At 40.5% G+C, this 20,509-nt stretch overlaps 1 protein-coding gene across 1 annotated transcript in view; it reads right to left on the bottom strand.

Annotated features, from left to right (window-relative positions):
• The window catches only part of MRPS9 (mitochondrial ribosomal protein S9), a 38,368-nt gene extending 21,461 nt beyond the window's left edge, over positions 1 to 16,907 (bottom strand). The window contains exons 1-2 of the mRNA XM_081003207.1: positions 16,747 to 16,907; positions 7,712 to 7,891 (exon numbers count right to left, since the gene is read on the bottom strand). Of these exons, the coding sequence (XP_080859333.1) occupies positions 7,712 to 7,891; positions 16,747 to 16,836 (270 nt within the window). The 5' untranslated portion in view covers positions 16,837 to 16,907. The remainder of the gene's footprint in view (positions 1 to 7,711; positions 7,892 to 16,746) is intronic.
• Positions 16,908 to 20,509: the final 3,602 nt, after the last annotated feature.

Here is a 20,509-nt window from a genome sequence, read left to right as displayed (position 1 = left end):
CACTTGGTTCAGGCTGCAGGTGAAAGCGCTTGCAAGTGCTAGCTATTTCCAACTTTTCAGCAAACAAGGAAGTCCGTAATAGCTCTGAGCTCCATGTCAGCAGAGTGCAAGAAGCTCTGAGTTGGGCTAATGTGTTTACGTTGGTGTGCCAGGAAGATATCTAGTATGACATCATAATAATTTTAAAGCTATCTAATATAGCATACCTGCGATACAACGTAGCACAGAGGTTACATAAAATTATGTAAAATTCATTATGATTCTGAACCTTGAACTGTTGCATAAAGAAATACTAGGGCAAGCAAAATTTGTCTACAATGAGAAGAAAAAGTCTCAAGTCTGCAGTTAATATTTCTCTCTCTGAAGAATTGTGTTGTATTGCTGGTTACATTAACTCAAGGCTATTACACACTGATAATATTTTCTGTGGACACAGATTGGTTTGTCAACGCTATCAAACCACTTAATATGCGTGGAGTGTATAAAGACCTCACCTATTACTTTATTAATACCCTATTGGCATTCCAAACAGAAATTCTGAGAATTCAGCAGCAAACAGAAAGGATTAACTTGATTTTCTGGAATGGTATTTTGATTCTCTTAGTGACTTGATGAATTCCCATTTGTTAGTCAATGGGGATATTGTACATATACAGAGTAGGTGAACATTCATTTTTGAACAAATGGGGATTAATTATAATGACAATAGAAAAACCCACTGCAAGCCAACGGATATTAAACACCATATAAAATAACATATCAAAAGAATATATTATGGAATACTGGAACTGACTATGTATACTTATTAAGTAGTCTCTTCAGTGCCAACTTCTGCTTGATGATTCAAACAATAATTTCAGCTACAAGAGCATAAACACTGACTGTTACATATCTGTAATTAAAGTAGAACAGAGTATTGCCTGTGTACATGCTAAAGAGGTAGAAAACGAGGCAAAGGCAATGATGAGCACAAACTATGAGTGCTCTGCCCAAGACTTTTCAAGGATCTGCTTCTTTCTTGGTGGCATTCCCACATCACTGAACGGTCAGAGATCCACTTGGCCCCTCATTGAAAATCTGAACTGAAACCAAAAGGCTAAAATGGATTCACATGCGCATGAAATCCCAAGGAAGGAATTTCCAATAAATTTTCTATCAAAAAGATTCACCAACAGCAAAACTTTCTGCTGGTTTATCATAGAATGATAGAGTTGGAAGGGACCAGGAGGATCATCTAGTCCAAGCCCCTGCACGGCAGGAATCTTTTGCCCAACATGGGGCTCAAACTCACAACCCTGAGAATAAAATTATCGTGCTCAACCTGAGCTAACCTGCAATCTTAAAATCATACTTTTGGGGTGATCCGAGATAGCAAGAAGGACATGTTCATCTAGACTGCAGGTACAGGAAGATCCAGCTACTAGTGCTGCTCATATCTATCATGCAAACATATGGTACTCTAAAGGACAACGACCTAAAGGTAACTTACTGTGCAATGCTAGCATAAGAAAACTAGCTCTAGCATGTGCCAACATCAGGACTCCTTCAATTAGTGCTATTAGGATGCTGAAATCTTAAGTCACAACCCCGTTACTGTTCTACAGATCCACGCCTCTTTTCACCTTATTATGTGGCTTCCAATGAAAATTCTAATGTTTTCATTCATATCGTGTCATCAATGACACGATATGTGGTATGTACATAGGGCTCTTTAGCAGTCCCGTCACTGGTGATGCTTAGCTTCAGCAAGGCTACTGCAATTGGTGCCCAGACCACAACACTTTTTTGTTTTTTAAAGAAAACTTTAAAATGGTTAAAATCACAGCAGAAAGCCTCAGATGTGATCTTTGGTACAATGCAAGATCCTGATGCTGAATGAAATAAGAGAGAAACTGTGGCACGCAAGCGCAAGTAAGAAGGTGCTTTGTTTTACAAAATGTGGTTCAGTATTAATATGATGAAAATCTTTGGAGGCCCCTGTATTTCTCCAGGTGTCTTAGGGTCCTAAAAGAGACAAAACATGCTGTGCCTGTGCCAAGATTAGAGGCCGGCACTTCAGTAGCAAGCAGTTACGTTTTCCAAAAAGTGACCTGCAACTACTAGAGCAGTGCTGGTGACTAATGCATACAATCACTCTACAAATAACACTTTTAAGTCTCTTCCTTCTATGAAAAAGAAACAAACTCCTGATGGCTCACCTCTCATTTCTTCTCTACCAAAAAGTTCTAATTCATTTTTTAATTGAGACTTTAAAGAAAAGGTGTGGCATTCAACTCAGTTTTACTTAAAGTAATCCCACTGCCATTAATGTGGCCGGGGCAACCCAGCCAGATGGGTGGAGTATAAATAATAAAATTATTATTATTGTTAATGGACCTAACTTAGTCATGTTCAGTAATTTCTCTTATTTTATTACTTTATTTATTTATATCCCCCCCTTTCCTCACATTGGAACTCAAGGCAGCTTACACGAATTGAAACAGCCTACACTGAGTACGGCTTAGTTGACTACCACTCAAATAATTCTGTTCAAGCAACTAAAGAAGCTGAAAGAAACCACCCAGTCCAAATTACAGGTGTCTTGAAAATATTAATTACCAAATGTTTAACGCATATGTATTCAATACTAGTCACAATTAAAAAAAAAAAATAGTTTGATTCGTATGCAACTATGGCAACACAGTTTTTCAGTTTTGATTAATCTGATTGTTTTTTACTTGTCTGTCTCTTCTTTGGATAAATGTGCAAGCAGAAGCAGAGCTTATCTTAAGTCTGAAGGTGGGCTATAGAATTCTAAATGACCCAATATTATTTTATTGTAAAGTTAGTAATATGTACTCGTCTAATTTGTGTTTGATTTGTTTCATAAAAATGTGTTCCTTTATAATTATTATTTATATTCCAATTTGATATTGGGGTGGGGAGACAGCAGCTTATGCTATGCTGAACATTCAGCTGAAACGGATCTCGAGAAATGGACCTATACATGCCAAATCATATATGAGCAGAAAAGAAAGATGAATAGATAGGCTAAAACTGCTGCGGGTGTTATATACTCCCATACATTCAGGACCCAAATTACACAAAAACGTTACTCTGGATAAACGTTAAGGATAAAATTAATGTAGACTTTGGCACCCTTTTTTAAGTGAGCTGCAATCACATGTTCTGATGGACCCTGAAGGAAGCAGGAATTACTATAGCCTCACATGGAAAGAAAATAGATACTCTGGCTTCAAGAAAATGTTATCAAGAGGAAGACACATAATTCATTTTCAAATACAAACTAGGTCTGATGTTCTGTTTCCAGGTGATATCATCACATAACTGCATGAACCCCAGTTTTTTTTATTTAGAACTGGGTATAAAAAATGATATTATGTTACCAGCCAAATGTATAGGCAATATATAAAAATTTAAAGTATTTTCATGCTTTCTTATAGGAGTCTCTCAACTGATGTTTTATTCTCTTCTAAAATGTAAGTTTTAGCCGGCAGGTGTTATAAACATCTCCTCCAACTTTCTTCCAACTCCCTTCAAAAGCAACCTACAGCTACTTTATATTTTGTAATAAAAATCAAGGTATCATAAACCTCCCCCTTGGTAGATTTGCAGCAAAAAAGGAAAAAAAAGGGGGGGGGGAAGAGACATGTTCTTTTGGAGCAAAGGAAGCTTTCCCTACACCTTTTATTCCTTTTAATAAATAAGCTTTACGCAATAAAATTATTCGTCAGAGAGAACTATGCTGCTCTGCCTCTTGGAAAAAGGCATTTGTCAATGAAGTTAGTTTCTTAAAACATTTGTTTTACCTTTATGTATTAGACATTAGGTCACTGTGCATTAGGTTGTGGGTTCTAGCCCCACAATGGGCAAAAAGGGGATTGGACTAGATGAACCTCGTGGTCCCTTCCAACTCCACAATTCTATGATTCCATGAAATGCTACAGGCAGTCTGCAAATCAGTACAATCCAGACGTTTGGCTTACCCTACCCACAAACTTATTTAGCGCTCACATATACCAACAACTCTCACCTTTCTTTATCAAGCTTTGAACAAGGAAGCGGTCTTCAACAGAGGTCCAAAATAAATAACAGGATGATGTGACTGCATTTAATGGATTATAAAATATCATTCCAAGTTGGCTTGGGTACTGGTTGGGCTACCTTTTTTTGAATGGTTATATGTTAATATCGTCCAACTGTTCAACGCTAAGGTGTGTTTGCACCATACATTAAAAATGAAATCACAAAATAAAAGGATTACATTCTCAACCCAGGGAAAAGCACTAGGTCAGGACTGCAATCTCTATTAATTAGGTATCCCAGCTGGGCAGCGGGTATGCAGCTGTTAACTTGATCAATGACTTACCTAAATGTCATCTCTACTGATTCGCTTATAAATTACCAGCAAGTGAGACTAATGTACAGGTGCTAATTTATTTAAACTGTTCTCTACAGTTCTACATAGCTTTATAAACTGCATCTGGCACCTAATGTTAGCTGTCAGTTGTACTTAGACATGCCTGTCCTAACGACTCTGTTCATTAGAAATGAGCACAAATTATGAAATATTGTGAAAAATGATACATCAAATGGAATGGGCAAAGCGAATCAATTAGAGAAACTTCATACTGCATATTCACACATAGGAGAATAAAACATCCGGATTTCAGAGCACGGTCTATAATACCAATTAAAAAGCAATTGGTAGACTTCTGCAGAGTTATATATCAATTTACTGGAGTCCCCCCGCCTCTCCCCAAGACACACAGTTGTAATTTATAGCTTAACTTTTTATTTCTAAAAAATAAAACCACCAGGAAAGCACTACTCTGCGCAAAAAAAATCTCGTGAACGCAATGACAACCCCGTTAACATATTTCTCTGTATGACTTGTTTCAAAACACACACATCCAAAATGCCAGTAAGAAAAAGAACCCTAGGATGTCTACTTTGGAAATGCACAACACACACTGATTAACAGTAGACGACAGGAGATGCATAAGCACTCATCAGAAGGAATTATTACCATTCCAAGTGTAAAGCCTGATAATTCTGCTGCCAGTGCTAAGCGGCTTTTATATTTTTATAACAGAAATTTAATTATGCATAGCAGACACTGTTATACAGCCTAAGTATTTACAACACCTGATGTTATTTGAACAAGCATTACAAGTACTATGCTTTGCTAAGTAAAATGTTGTTCTTTGTTGTCTTCTCTTTTTTAAAAAAAGATAACGTGTTGAACTGGTCTTATACCTGACATCTGCAAGAAGGAGAAAATGAGATTTTTCAGGATATACCTCATTTTTCTCAAGGAAAAGTTTTCTTGAGGAGGGAGTTTGCAATAAACTAGACTTGGGCCTAACTCCTAATTCACAAAGTTGTATCTAAAACCTCCTGTGTTTCTTGGCCACAAGGTTGGGGTTTGGTACAGGATCTTAAGATTACGTCATATTAGGGCTCAATATAGTTTCAGGTGACTCCCCCCCCCCCAAAGCATCTAATATTATTGGAAGGAACTGCTGGGGAAGAACTGGCATGTGTGAGTTTAAGAGTCTATCTAACTAGACTGTTTGGAGGCAAGCTGTGTTCTAAAACACAAGGCACTAGTAAATACATATAAAAGCAGCAGTGTGGTGGGGAGATCATTTTTTGCAGAGAAAAGAGCAAAGAGTGTCACACTCTACCCATGCCTCCTCCCTGCAAAATGAATGAATGAATGATCTCTTCCCCAAATCCTTTTTCCTTGGCCGGATTTCAAGATCAGAACTTATCCCTTACAAAGGTGGGAGGGAGAGGCAGGCAGGCAACCAAGTTAGGGGACTGAGGGAAGAAAGCAGGCAAGGAATGAGTTCAACTGCCCCATTCTTGCCCATTGCTTCGTCCCCTGTTTTTGCAAATACACAAGGGAAAGTAACACTTTCCGTTTTGATTTTTACCAGTCCCAGCATTCAGATAGGGATGCTGGCAATCACTTTGTCTGGGCTGCTGAAATTTCCCACTGCAGGATGAATTGGAGTAACTGCCCCTGGCTAGTATAAATCAAAACTTCTCCATCATACGTATTAGTTGTTATACCCTCATTTCCAGGCCAGTCTTCCTTTCCGCAGAAAGAATGTTGGAGTCATCACTGACTTGTTTGGGCTACATCACTAACACCTCCTGGCTGCTGTGGCACATGCTACCTAGGATCAGAGAGAAAAGCGCCCTGGTATGTGTTTTGAACCAGCGGCATTGTTAGGAGTAGCACAGGAGTCTTGAGTCCCAGATTTTTTGGGCTTACAGAATCACCCACCATTTTAAACTGACCAGAGTCAAATCTGTGCCATGAGCTTGTGCCCCAAATCTTAACAATCTCCCTTCAATCTCAGGGGAGGTCAACAAGCATTGAATTGGTCTGTTAGCCTTAACGAAGTTAATAAACATGAGGAAATGCAAGTAATTCAAGCTTAAAGAACTGACTTGCTTATCATAAGGCTTTTAATGCTGACACAGACTCTCTAGTTTGTGCCTTTACATCAAAGCTGCTCAGAGATCAATGCAACTCCATATAAACATGGCTTCATGCTGAGGCATGCAATGTGGAGGTCAAAACTTGAACCAGTCTAATAAATAAATTTGTACTGGGGGGTGGCATATTATAAATCTCTCCCTTTGTCCCAATAGCACAAGAGCTTTTGGCTGTACACTGTAGAACCAACCAGCAAGGTGCATGTGCTATTCTAGAAAGAATCAGGAAAAAGGATAGGACCAAGGGGGAAGATAAGACTATTTTAAAAAACTGAAACAACAAGGAGAATTAAAATTGCCCTGCTAGATCAGAACAGTTGTGCAATATTTTGTTTTCAACCATGGCCATCTACACAGCTTGCTTTTCAACATTTGTACGTAAGTTAGTGTGCTTCCATCTTGCTTGTCACAGCACCCAGTATTCAGACACATTCTGCTTCTTTATGTGGAAATTACATTAAACTGCAGCGGCTCACAACTACTGACATTTTGTGCCATACCATCAAAAAAATAACACAGGGTAGAATGTGGTAGGGTGGGAGAGATTAGATTGGAGGGAAGAAGGAGATATAAGTTCCAATGATTTTTTTAAATTTTATTTGATCAGCAAAGCACCTAACACAGGGGCAACCAGAAAGAATTAAAGCTCAATGTCAAATATGTACTTGAAGTCACAAATCAAAAGCGGAACAGGCATGTTTACTCTGAATAACTTCCTGTAGGTCTTGCTCCAAAATAAGCATGCAGAGTTGCAACCCAAGTGTTGGCCCTAAGTGTTGAAAAAGGTCACTTGCCAATGCTAGCTGTTATAGTATCATACATGAAACCCCAGCATAAGTCTACCCAGCAGGTCAAATTACGGGTAAATGCTTCCAAATGCTATATAAACCTTGATAGTGGTTCTTACGACCTCAGATCAAGGGGATTATCCATTAGTAGTTTTAAAAAGAACCTGCTGTGCTTTAGCAAGGTATAGTATAGAGTTCTGCAGTGTGATGTCTGACCTCGCACAGTAGTAGGGGTAGAATCTCTATTCAGAGCCACAGTTGCAATGTTTTCTATGTATAGCAGCATTCGCTTGTACGCTGACAGTTCGATTAAAATTCACGGAGAGCTGAGGGGCTCATGCTGAAGCAAAGAGCTTTCAATTCTGAAACCCTGCAGTAAATTACTTCTCCAACTGAGCAACCATACTTACATCAATATCCTCTTGGGTAAAAGTTTCTGGATCTTCTCCCATCATGTTGGCTAAATGTCTCTTTCCTATGTTGAAATCTTCAGTCTCTTTTTTGATAAAAGCTTCTGTGTACCTTTCAGGTCCTGAAGCGGCAACATTTTTCCTCTGCGCTGTTGTGGTAGTGCAGATCAGTCTTAATGTCTAGGGAAGGGAAACACAGATCACAAACCTCAAAATAAAATGGACAGCATGGATCAAGGCACAGAATATGGCAACCGTGCTGAAGCTAAGACAGTCTGGACTCCTCAGTGCCTGGTTGAGACACTACCAGGGAACTCTTTTTATGCTGCCTTTATTTCACTGACAGAAGATAGATAGGCAGGATATAACTGTAGAAAAACACATATATAGATGTGAGCTCACTTGAATTCTTGGGTAAATTATACTGTCCCAACTGCATAACCCATCTCACAGGGCTATTGCTGTGGTGCTAAAATGCATCTTAAACTCCAATACATTTTAAAATTTAATATATGTTAACATAAGACAATCCACTTAATTTTCCAGTTAAATACTACTGGAACACTTCCAGGGATCTGGCGCTTGTGATTTATATGGGTGAAATTTCTTTGTTCCTTTCAAACATAAAGCTCTAAAGTAGTGGTAGGAAACTTGTGATCCTCCAGATGTTGGATTCCAATTCTCACCAGCATCAGCCAGCAGGAGAGATGATGGGACTTATAGCCCAGTAGCATCTGCAGGGCCACATCCCTATTCTAGAAGAAGAAGAAGAAGAAGAAGAAGAAGAAGAAGAAGAAGAAGAGCACTATTCTAGAAAAGAAGTAATGTGGCAAGATTAATTATTGCTCTGTAAATATCTGGCATCTGCTCTGTAAATAAATTCTCATTAGGGACTATTGTTTTCCAAGAAACTTGGTTTTTTGAGACAGATGTCACGATGAAGCAAGTATGGTGGTACCTTGGATTACAGACGCTTCAGGTTACAGACTCTGCTAACCCAGAAATAGTACCTCGGGTTAAGAACTTTGCTTCAGGATGAGAACAGAAATCGTGCAGCAGCAGCGCAGAGGCAGCAGGAGGCCCCATTAGCTAAAGTGGTGCTTCAGGTTAAGAACAGTTTCGGGTTAAGAACGGACCTCCAGAACGAATTAAGTACTAAGCCGAAGTACCACTGTAATAGTTTGTTTTTCAAAATGCCTGCCTTTAAACATACAAGACGTATTTTATTTACATATCCCCATCTAATATAACTAATAATCGGGTAAAGTGTTCCTATGATATTTTGGCAAGCACACAGACGAAGAAGGTGGAAGATAGGTCTAGGTCACTTATGGTAAGTGTTGGCAAAGAAAACAGGGGTGGAATGGGAAGAAGGACGAGAAAAGGAGCTGTAAAGAGAGTCTACTCCTCTAGAATTCTATGTGCCTAAACCTTCAGTAAAACAGGTTACTTAATTTTCAATATTTTCATGCACCTGATCTTTCAGAAGCGAATGAAACTCAGGACATCCAAGAGGCCAAATTTCACACACTCAAATCCAATCTGGCTCACATCCTCTTTCATGTGTTAGCTAACAGATGTAAAAAAAATAAAAATGATAGAAATATATATTTCTTGAGTGCACTGAGAATATATTAAGGTTGCATTTCATAAGCACCTTTACTTGGAATAAGTCTCACTGAACTCAGTGTAACTAATTTACAAGACTACAGTCTTAGTACCATATACTGTATTGAAAGCATGCGTGCAAACACTTATTTTTAAAGAAATTCTACACCGTTCTTGGTAAATGTTGACCAATTCTTAAAACTTCAGATTATGAGGACTCAAAGCTTTTTAGCATATTTGCCTACCATATTGACTAAGACAGCCCATTTAAAAAGCCTGGCTGACAGTTTTGGCTGAGCAATTTACTTCCTCCCTCTTAAAACCCTAGTGCGATTGCCATCAATGCCTACTAGCGAATACAATTTCTGCTCAAAACAATGGTCCAAAAGACAGTTATCTTCTGGCTTTTATGGAATCCTGTAAGATATGGCTAGACAGATTTGTTTTTCTTTTACCAAGATAATCAGTGGGTAAGACAACTGTAATTTCAATCAAGCACTCTGCCAAAGGAACAGAAGAATCACTGGCAAAGCAGTAATGGCTCAAGCTTGGCAAAGAGCCATCCTTATGCACTACTTTATTTGTCCTGTGTTCATATTAACAAAGCTTCTCAGCAGTCTAATTATTCCATAAACAGATTACTGGAGTTGTCTCCCTGGAAAGAAACAAGAAAAAGAAATGGGAGGGTGGAAAAGAAGTTGGAAGGTGAAATCTTGTAGATCTACTCAACAGTTTTGCTAGAGAGCAATTTAAGGAGTTAGCCATCTAGTGGTCAAATCTTTCAGGCTACAATGTGACACATATTCTTACTTCAGTTTGAGTTCTGTGCCTTGCATGTCTAGCTATACAGATCTACCCAAAAGAAAGTCCCAAAGATTTCAAAAGAGGGCCTATTCCCAACAAGTCACAAGCTAAAGTTTCTGACAAAGAAAGAGATGCCTTTTTTGCTGTCCAATATCTGAAGTGCTGAATTCAGATATGAAATATTTTCCATAGCCTTTCATAGAATCATAAAATTTTAAGAGTTGGGAGTGACCCTAAGGATCATCTAGTCCAATGCCCCACAACACAGGAATATGCAGCTGTCCCATACGGGCACTGAACCTGCAACCTTGGTGTTATCAGCAACACGCTCTAACCAACTTTCAACAGCAACAAACGAAGGTCTCATGCCAAAAGAAATAAAGGGTCCTTCCTATAATTCCTTGTATTACCCCTTACCAGTAGCACTCTGTCATAAAAAGCAAGCCCCAGTTATAGAACCAATGGCATCTTGTCCTGATGCAACACAAGGGCATTTCTTTGGCGATATCCCAACCATCTTTTATGTAGTTAAATATGAGCTTTCAAGGCCTGAAAACCACTGCAGAAACAAGGACAATGATGAGTCCTAGGGAGGCAGAGCTCAGTGGCTCTTCCCACTTTCCAGGAATAGAAAATGGTACTGGGAAAAGTGATTTCTTGGCTTTTCTCTTTTAACCTGGATAGTATTTTTCATCCATGACAGATAAATACATTAGCCTGCCCAGCTACTTTTAAGTATTGTCACGTGCTCCCTAGTTCCAAGATATGAGGTGTTCAAGAGGCAGAACATCAGGGATTTGGATGAGAAGGGCACTGGAGGTTTATGGTGTATTTGTAATATTTGCATTACTTAGAAATATATAAGCAGAGCATTAGCAGGATGATCAATCTGCCTTCACAAGGCAGATTTTGCATAAACTGTGGCTCCCCCCTCCAGGTTCCACCAGCTAGAGTGAAACTGTTAGAAGCTGGTGACTAGGCAAGAGAGAGTGCTCTCTCTGTCTCTGTCACACTTGCTTTTAGACCCGACCCCTGTAGGTGAATTGTCCACACAGGGAACCACCTACACACATTATTTTTTAGTCAAACAGAAGCAAACTCAAAGAGGCTTATTTCTGAGCAGACAAGTATAGGATTTTACAGTAAGAGATGTTTACTTAATTATTTGCAGGTAATTCTGTATTAAAGCTGCAAGACACTGCAAGCATTCTTTTGATCCCTAATTTACTACAATTATGTTGAAAATCAGCAGCGTAGCTGCGCTTTTTTTAGACAAACCCCAAAGTTGTTGAGTTTTTTTGAGCCAAAAAACAAGATTTTTCAATTGACTCCTAAGATCCAGGACAAAGCGCTGCCTTTTGGAAATCACACCCCCCCCCCGACTTTGAAATCCCGGTAATGTCCAGGAAAATCCGGACATATGGCAATCCTAGAATATATCCTATACTGGTATGATGGTAGTATTGCTGTTGCAACCTACTTTAGGTCAAGTCACAACCCGGTAGTAACTCCTAGTCCACCAACTGAAGACCAGTGTCCCGTCTGTTCATCCTGGTAGTACAGTTTTGTATATTGCATTGTCTTGAACGTTATTATGGCCCCTAGACTTGTAAGCATCCATTCATTAATATAAGGCATAAGTTGTATTAATCAAAATTTAAGTGGGGAAGAGTCAGAGCTGAGTGGGAGAGCATCTGCTTTGCATGCATCAGTCCCTGGCATCTCCAGGTAAGGCTGGTGAAGATACCTGGAGACCCACTGCTAGAAAGCGCAGACAAACATCTTTCCGCAGGGCCTGCAAGACAGAGCTGTTCCACCAGGCCTTTGGCCAAGGCACAGTCTGACCTCCTTTGGTAATCCTCACAGAACTCTAGCCCAGTGGTTGTCATTAATTTGATTTTGAACTGATTTTAAAATGAATTGATTTTAGAATGCTGTGTTACTTTTATTGTTGTTAGCCACTCTGAGCCCAGCTTTGGCTGGGGAGGGTGGGATATAAATAAAATTTTATTATTTTTATTTTTATTAAATACTGAGTTAGATGGACCAATGGACTGATTCAGTATAAGACAGATCCTACCAATATAAGCCTATACATATTACAAAAAACAAAAAAACAAAAAACAAGCGGGGGCCTTTCTGTGGTGGCACTTGAGTTTTGGAATTCCCTCTCACCCACCTCAAATGTGACAGACACCAATTTTATGTGGTTTTCTTTTGGTAGGGAGGGCTTGTGAGGAGGTGCAGACAGTATTGATTGTGGTGTTTGCAGGAACAGTTAGGTACTACAATGCTGAGAATTTTAGTGTTGGTCACGTGATACGATAGCAGCATGCAACAAGTTTCTATTTCATTAGGTGACCCTGCTCTGGGACAGAAATTAATTAAATAAAGCAAGCAAGGGGAAATACGTACTGAGTTACATTCCATTTGCCAGCTTAAGGAGTTCTTAAATGTTTAAATTCAAACCAGAACACGGCTGCAACATTTCATGTAGCAAATTGGGAGAGCCCATCCTTGCAAACTGTTACATTTCATCAATTATACTCATATTGCCCATGGCTGCTCTCCACTAGCACCTCAGCACCCACTTGTAAGGGTGGGGGAATTTGCTGTGCAATGGCTGAACAGTAACATTTCATTTTTGCGCCATAGAACGCAACAAGAAAAATACACTGATAACAATAATGCTATTAATAATATTATCAATCCTTCTGAACATGCATTTCAAATAATATAGCTTCTTAAATAATTTTTAAGCAGAACAATTAAATTATCATTAATACGTAACTTAAAACATATAAAACTATACTGAAATGTTGGGGGACAAGAATTTCTTTGACAATACAGTAAGAACGGGGACCAAACTTAAAGAAAATTGTTTTGTCCATATCCTGTTTATTTCAATATTAAGTAATATTTTAATTTTGACATCACAGCCAATTTCCAAAGCTTATTTATCCTGTCACTAATATGAGGAGGCAATAGGTGAGTTTTCAGTTTCTGGGAAAACAACATCCTCGCTGCAATGATCATCTCTAGATTAGTTGTAGTCTAAATATTCTCTTCGGATTAAAGTGTAATTTAGTAACAATAGCAGAAGAACTCATAACATAGAAATTTACAAAATTAACATCTAACTGTTATTGTTATTGTAAGTAACTTCCTTATCCTTATTCATCACACTTAGTACAACTGAAGTTAAATACCACCTTGACATTACTTTCAAGCAGTTTTCTCTTATAGTTTGATTTAACAAAAAGAATGAGCTCTAGCAATTTCCTGATTTCCATGGGGATCCTATTTCCAGTATCCCGCACCCATTTAATCATGTAATGAGGATTCTCATTCACAATCATACCTCTGTTTCACAAAATAAATTCAAAACAATTTTTATCTTTTTTAGGACAGTATCCTCAAACTGTTAAATCTCTTAAGAACCTATTAAATATAAAATTCTTTTAAATCTCTTAAGAATCTCTTAAACGTCATGTAACAACACAGTGTATATGAAGTATTTAAACCATAATAAATTCTCAGGATGCAAATAGTTTCTAATTGTTGAGTAATTGATCATATTTCTGGTTTTTATTAATCTTTCTATCTAATTAGGTTGTTTTTCCAGCACCAAATGTCAAAGTCTGATTTAAAATCAGGTGAAATAGTGGGCTTCATTACATTCCCATATCTTTAACACAGTAGATACAGTTTTTGACGGCTGTTGTTCTACGAGTTCTATCTCCCTACTGTATTTTGTGCAACGTGATTTTAGTAAATAATGATACATGTTGTTCAATTGTGGCCTATACAAGTACAGGCCCTCCTGGCTCACACCTTGGATTATCCCAAGTCCTTTTTGCATAATGATAACCAGGTTTCTTCTGTGCTGTATAGATGCCATATATTGCAGCAAAGGAAAGTTGGCTTCTAAACTTGGTCTTGGTACTTTGCGGTATGATTCTGGCTTGTCCTCTGCCTAGTGGAGCAGGTGTGCAGGTGAGCAATGGCATGACCTCCACTTGCACCTTCTGCAACCTGAAAAGCCCCCCCCCTCGATTTTTCAGTTACAAGAGACAGAAGCCTGTGTTTAGGATAGCCCCAACCAAAGAAAAATATGCCTCAATAGCTCCAATTAAATGCTTCCTCTGTCTTAGGAGCTGCCTGTCACGAAGGAAGTTCCCTCTACAACAGAGAATGGAAGCAGGAGAAGAACAGAGCTCTCAACTGCAGTTAGCTTGTTTTGGAAATTTGGAAGGATAGGTGGTGGAGGTGGCTTTCAAAGGGCCGGCAGATCCAGCACAAGCCCTATTATACTGGAAGGGCAGCACTCAGTCTTTTTTCAAGAGACTACTCTGTATGGTTATACTTTCTATCCTTACCTTTACACTTTGTGTATAACTACCGGAAACCCTTTTGGTTGTTTAGTTACAGCTCTTGTGTGAACCTTATTGGGGATTCCTCTCCTACAACTCTTCCCTACTTTCTTCTCAAATCAGCTTGTTGATTTAAGGATCCTATGCCCTTCTAAAATGGGGTTGGGGGGGTTGGGAGGGAAGGGTTATTGGGTTGTTGTTTTTATTTGGTTATGTTCTCGAAGCTACCACCATGTGTTTGACCAAACGGCGGCAGTGGAAGACAGAAGCGCCTGGCGTGCTCTGGTCCATGGGGTCACGAAGAGTCGGACATGACTAAACAACAACAACAACAACAACAACAACATGTATTTGGTGGTTTTATACAGTGGAACCTCGGGTTAAGTACTTAATTCATTCTGGAGGTCCCTACTTAATCTGAAACTGTTCTTAACCTGAAGCACCACTTTAGCTAATGGGGCCTCCTGCTGCCGCCCCATGATTTCCTGAAGCACTATTTCTGGGTTAGCGGAGTCTGTAACCTGAAGTGTATGTAACCTGAGGTACCACTGTATTTTGATTTTATTCTGTGAACCGCCCTGAGACCTGCGGGTAGAGGGTGGTATAATGCATTAATTAGTTAAGTTTTTTTGAGATCTTGGGGGTGCCTGACCCTGCCAGGGAATGGTGTGGTGGCAGTTGAACTATGCAAAACTGAAACTGGCTGATGGGACAGCCCAGCTGGGAATTTATCTGTAGTTGGAAGCAAAGTATACTCAAACAGATGAGACATATTCACAAGTAGAACCACCACATTTATTATTCATTATGATTCATGATGGTTCCCCCCCCCTTATTCTTCTTCCAATGAAATCAGAGCTAAACATGCACACACTTTTGCCCTTATACCTTAAAAACATTTGGTTTGCAGATTAGGACAGTGAAACAGTGAGCTCATCGCTAGGAAGGGATTTGAACCTGGGTCTCTCTGGTCAGAATCCAACACTCTACCCATTATACCACACTGACCCTCCTGATTTAGGACTGAGAATAGTTTTCCTGAATCCAAGTGTCACAGATAAAGCAATTTATTACTTCAGGCTACAATTCCAATTTCTTCCATTAGAGTCCAAGGCAGTCGTTGGATTATTATTATTTATTAAATACATTGTCAAAAAGAGAATGAACTTCACCCGTGTCATTTCTGCCTGTGACCCTCTGGGTAGTGTTGGGCTTCTCTCATTAGTGTGAGCTATATGGTTTAATTGCATTTCATTATTTTACATTGTTGCAATGCACAATTACAGGAATCACATGCGATAATCCTTATTGTAAAAACAGTGAAATGTATATATCTGAAAAGTATAAATAAAATAAAATGAAGAAGTTGCTCCACAGCACAAAAAATAATAATACAGGGATCCCTTGTGATGAGGAGCAGAACACAACATCTGTAAATAAAAATACGATGGGCGTGGGAGGCGTATGGTCTTCCAGATGTGACTGCAGACCCAACTCCTATCCTAACAGCACAGGGGCCATGTGTGTGTGAAGAATAATTTATTTGTACCCCGCCCATCTGACTGGGTGTACAGTGGTACCTCTGGTTGTGGACATGATCCGTTCCGGGGTGCCATTCGCACCCCGAAAAGTCCGCAACTAGAGCGGCGCTTCTGCGTAAGCGCGGAGCGCGATGGAGTGCTTCTGCGCATGTGCAAAGCGCGCAGAATGCTTCTGCGCATGCGACGAAATCCGACAAACACTTGCTGCGTTCGCAAGCCGAAAAGACGCAACATGAACCTAACAAAACACGAGGTATGACTGTTTATATGTGTGTGTGTGTCTGTGTATGTACACATACACAGTGTGTGTGTATAGCTATATACATATTATATATACACACACACATATAGTGTATGTATCTATGTGTGTGTCTGTGTAGAGAGCGCCGTGACTTTAATGCCAAAGTACGACCGCAGGCATTTCACAGCCCTGCCACATAAACCTATTGAAAGGCATGCGAGGTGGGAAGGCAGAGAAGCGAATTGCCTCGAGTCAACTTCGGGCTACGGAGCAACGTTTTCTGAACCTTGAGGAAGGAAAGAATTTGGGGACTGAAATTACCTCACATGGGAGGTGGGATGGGAGAGAAAACACAGCGCATGCGCCGCCGAGCGCTCAGAAACCGGCAACTCTTTACGTGAGCGGCTACTCCCCTCTCCCCCCCCCCCCCCGCGCTCTCTCTCTCTTCCTCCCTCCCTTCTCTCTTACCTTCGGCCCCGCCAACAGCTTCCCCGTCCTCACCGCCCCGCTCCACGCACGGCTCCCGAGCAGCACGCGCCCAACCGCCGCCACTACCATATTTGCTAAGGGAGAGGAGGGCGGGGCAGACAGAGAGAGACCCCTCCCCTATCTGCCGTATTCCGTTCAGCGGCCCTCCCACTGTCGCACACGCAGAAGCACGACGGCGGAGACGTCGCGCCTGATTGGCCGCAAAACGCGGCGGGCGGGCGGGCGGGGGGAGCGTTGGAGGGAAGGAGAGAGGACGCTCCGCCCTCAGGAGGAGTCATGTGACTCTCGAGCTGTGAAGCGACAAATCCATTCATAGTTACGTAGGATATTCAGTATTATTAAGGGACATCTATGGATGTCCATCTATGGACTGGATCTTCAGTAGTTCTGCAATAAAAAAAGTAGATAGGGTTGCAGTTGGCTGGTGTGTTTACCTACACACTGTGTCTTTAAAACGCATCCAAAGCACATTTTCCTGCCCCCCTTCTCAAAGATTTCTGGGTACAGTAGTTTGTTAAGTGGTGCTGCGAATTGTAATTCTATGCAGGGTGAACTTCAGCTCCCAGAATTCTTTGAGGGGGTGGGGAACGTGCTTCCAATGCTGCTTCGTGTCTTGTTATTGTTCGTTTTATAAGGATACATACTCTGTAGTTTCGGGGCTGGGAAAAGTTAAATTAAGGTTGCCGTCTTATTCGCACTTGCCTAGGAGTATAGGACTGAGTTAAACCTGGAAATGTGCAAGAAGGAATGCAAATTTGCGTGAACCATTAAATTTGTGCTTCTTGGGGACAGTTGGCATTCTGGGAAAACGCCCAAATGTAATGAAGTCAGCATCTTTCCCCGCTTAGTTGAAATTCTTTTTTTTTGCGTGATGCAACATTGAAAAGGAAAGACAGCCACTAATAGTCACTCAACATTAATTACCAACACTGTTTCCTAACAGTCAATCCTTCGGCCCAGGGAACTCTGGGAATTGAGGCTCTGAAGTGACGAGGGAGACCATAGCAACTTTCTGCACTCTTAAAAAACTACAGGATTGGGGACACACACCCATGACCGTATAAAGTGGTATAATACTGCTTGTATAGTACTGCTTGTATAGTGTGTATAGTACTGTGTATAGTGTGTAAATGAATAGTGCAGATGATGTCTGTATTAAAATTCCAAAAAACAAAATCTTCAAACAATTTACCACTGATGGTATGCTAAGCAGACCTGTATTTATCCATGTTTGCAAGACGGAACTGCGGCAAGGTGAAGAACAAATGCTTCTGGAATCCATAGTTCTGCAATGAGTGACATCCAGTATTGATTTCAGTAGATCTACTCTATATATGAATAATGTCAGATACTGCCCAAAATGTTGTGGCGACTGTTAATCAAATGCCTGATTTGACCTCCAGAAAATGGTGCAACCTGCTGGGACGTCATATGTATTTAAGTTGTTTGATTTTTAAAATAATAATTTTATTGGGCTTTAGCTGCTTTGGGAACCTGTAGGTCGAAAAGCAGCATATATTGAATAAATACAGTGGTACCTCGGGTTAAGAACTTAATTCATTCTGGAGGTCCGATCTTAACCTGAAACTGTTCTTAACCTGAGGTACCAGTTTAGCTAATGGGGCCTCCTGCTGCCGCTGCGCCGCCACCACACAATTTTTGTTCTCATCCTGAAGCAATGTTCTTAACCCGAGGTACTATTTCTGGGTTAGCGGAGTCTGAAACCTGAAGGGTCTGTAACCTGAAGCGTCTGTAACCCGAGGTACCACTGTTAAATAATAAATCAAAGGCTCTGGCTCAGAGAGCACATGCCTTCTAACCTACAGACAGATGGGGAAGCAGTAACATGAAATCTAAAAACCTCGCAATCAGTTGCTATCCAATCTGCAGCCAAATACCACGTCACTATTTCCAATATATTCACTCTCCCTTTTCCAGAAGATGTTGGCATCTTAACTGCATAATTGCAGCTAAATGTAGTGTACAATCTCTGTCTGGGGATATTGAGTGCAAACCTCTTTCCCGTTAGAAAGAATGGCCAGTGCATATTACATCCAGCAACGCCTCCGTCATTCCAATTGCTGTATAGGCTGCCCCTCTTGCCAGGGAAGCCAGCTGCAAATTCAAATGTGCCTGCGTTAATGGGAAAGATTTCAAACGCAGGTAGTTAGTTTAAAAACTGCCATTTCTTTTGCATGCACTGATAAAAATCAACATTTATTCAATGTGCAATTTCCTTGATTACTTTGAATATTTTTTACTTTTCAGAAATGACACCACACCTATCTGTGAGCTCTGTATACTGGTTTTGGTTTACTCAAATGCCCTTTCTACAGACCTCAATTTCAGGTTCTTCCCTACTAGGATTGCAAGCCTAGAGAGAATTAATGATCAAGAATGCAATATCTGGATCAGAGGATTTCTTTCTGTTTCAAGTGTACAGCAATTACGATTAAAAAATATGCTTGGCACAGAAAAAGAACAATGTTTTATCATTTTTGCATAAATGTAACATTACAAGAGGGATGCGGGTGGCGCTGTGGGTTAAACCACAGAGCCTAGGACTTGCCAATCAGAAGGTCAGCGGTTCGAATCCCCGCAACAAAGTGAGCTCCCATTGCTCGGTCCCTGCTCCTGCCAACCTAGCAGTTCGAAAGCACGTCAAAGTGCAAGTAGATAAATAGGTACCACTCTGGCGGGAAGGTAAACGCCGTTTCCGTGTGCTCCTCTGGTTCGCCAGAAGCGGCTTAGTCATGCTGGCCACATGACCCGGAAGCTGTCCGCTGGCTCCCTCGGCCAATAAAGCGAGATGAGCGCCGCAACCCCAGAGTCGGCCACGACTGGACCTAATGGTCAGGGGTCCCTTTACCTTTACCTAACATTACAAGCCTGTAACACTGAATAAAAGAAAACCTGCATGATGTTTAGGCTACAAAACAGTGGAGATGGGTGACCTCCAATTTGTTTTGGAGGTCATAGCGTTTCTTCTCTGGATCTAATCCATGCCTGGCCCCTTCTAGAATTCTGAAGCCGCAGGTCACTGTTGATTTCAGAGGTCAGCTACCTCCTACAGCGGCAGGAGAGGAAGACCTGTGGCCCTCCAGCATCTGTGTTGGTGGATTCTTATCTGCAACTGCCAAAGCCAATGGTCAGGGATGAAGGGAGTTGTAGGAGAAGTTGTTATAGCAAAAGGTTTGGAGAAGTAAAAATAGAGTAGACTGGCCTTTGCCCCTTCTCTACCAAACAGATCCTAAGCCAAAATGATAAAACCACACAATTCTCAAATCTTTGCCTCTCCTTCTGAAAACAGTGTGATTCTGATAACGACGTTATACTGTCGTATGGATGTCCCATCTGTAACTTTGGTTCTCTGAAATCCTATGATTTCCTTTGCTGCATTCTCTTGACATTTGAATAAGGAGGGACGGAATGGTGGTTCTGGCGGGGCTATTCCTTCCACATCTCCGTCCATTGTCTCTTTGCCACTTTTCTTGATAGGCCTATTACTCTTGTCTTGATACAGGAATTTCCCCTCCAATCTTGGCAGGGCTATTTCTTCATCTTCACCTGATAATGATCTCCTTTTTCCCCGCTCACAGTGCTACAGCATTTTCCTTATAAAAAAAATAACAGAGACATGTACTTTACTCCTAAATAAGAAATTGGATGATAGCAGTACTTTCTTATAGTGTCATTTCTTCCCTGGATCAAATTAGTCTTTTCTGTAATAGAGCCATGGAGG

The sequence above is a fragment of the Podarcis pityusensis genome, assembly GCF_964106645.2.
Source record: "Podarcis pityusensis genome assembly, chromosome: 4".
NCBI classification, from domain to species: Eukaryota; Metazoa; Chordata; class Lepidosauria; order Squamata; family Lacertidae; genus Podarcis; species Podarcis pityusensis.
Note: the sequence above shows the minus strand (reverse complement) of the source record. Positions and strands in the feature narration are given on the sequence as shown.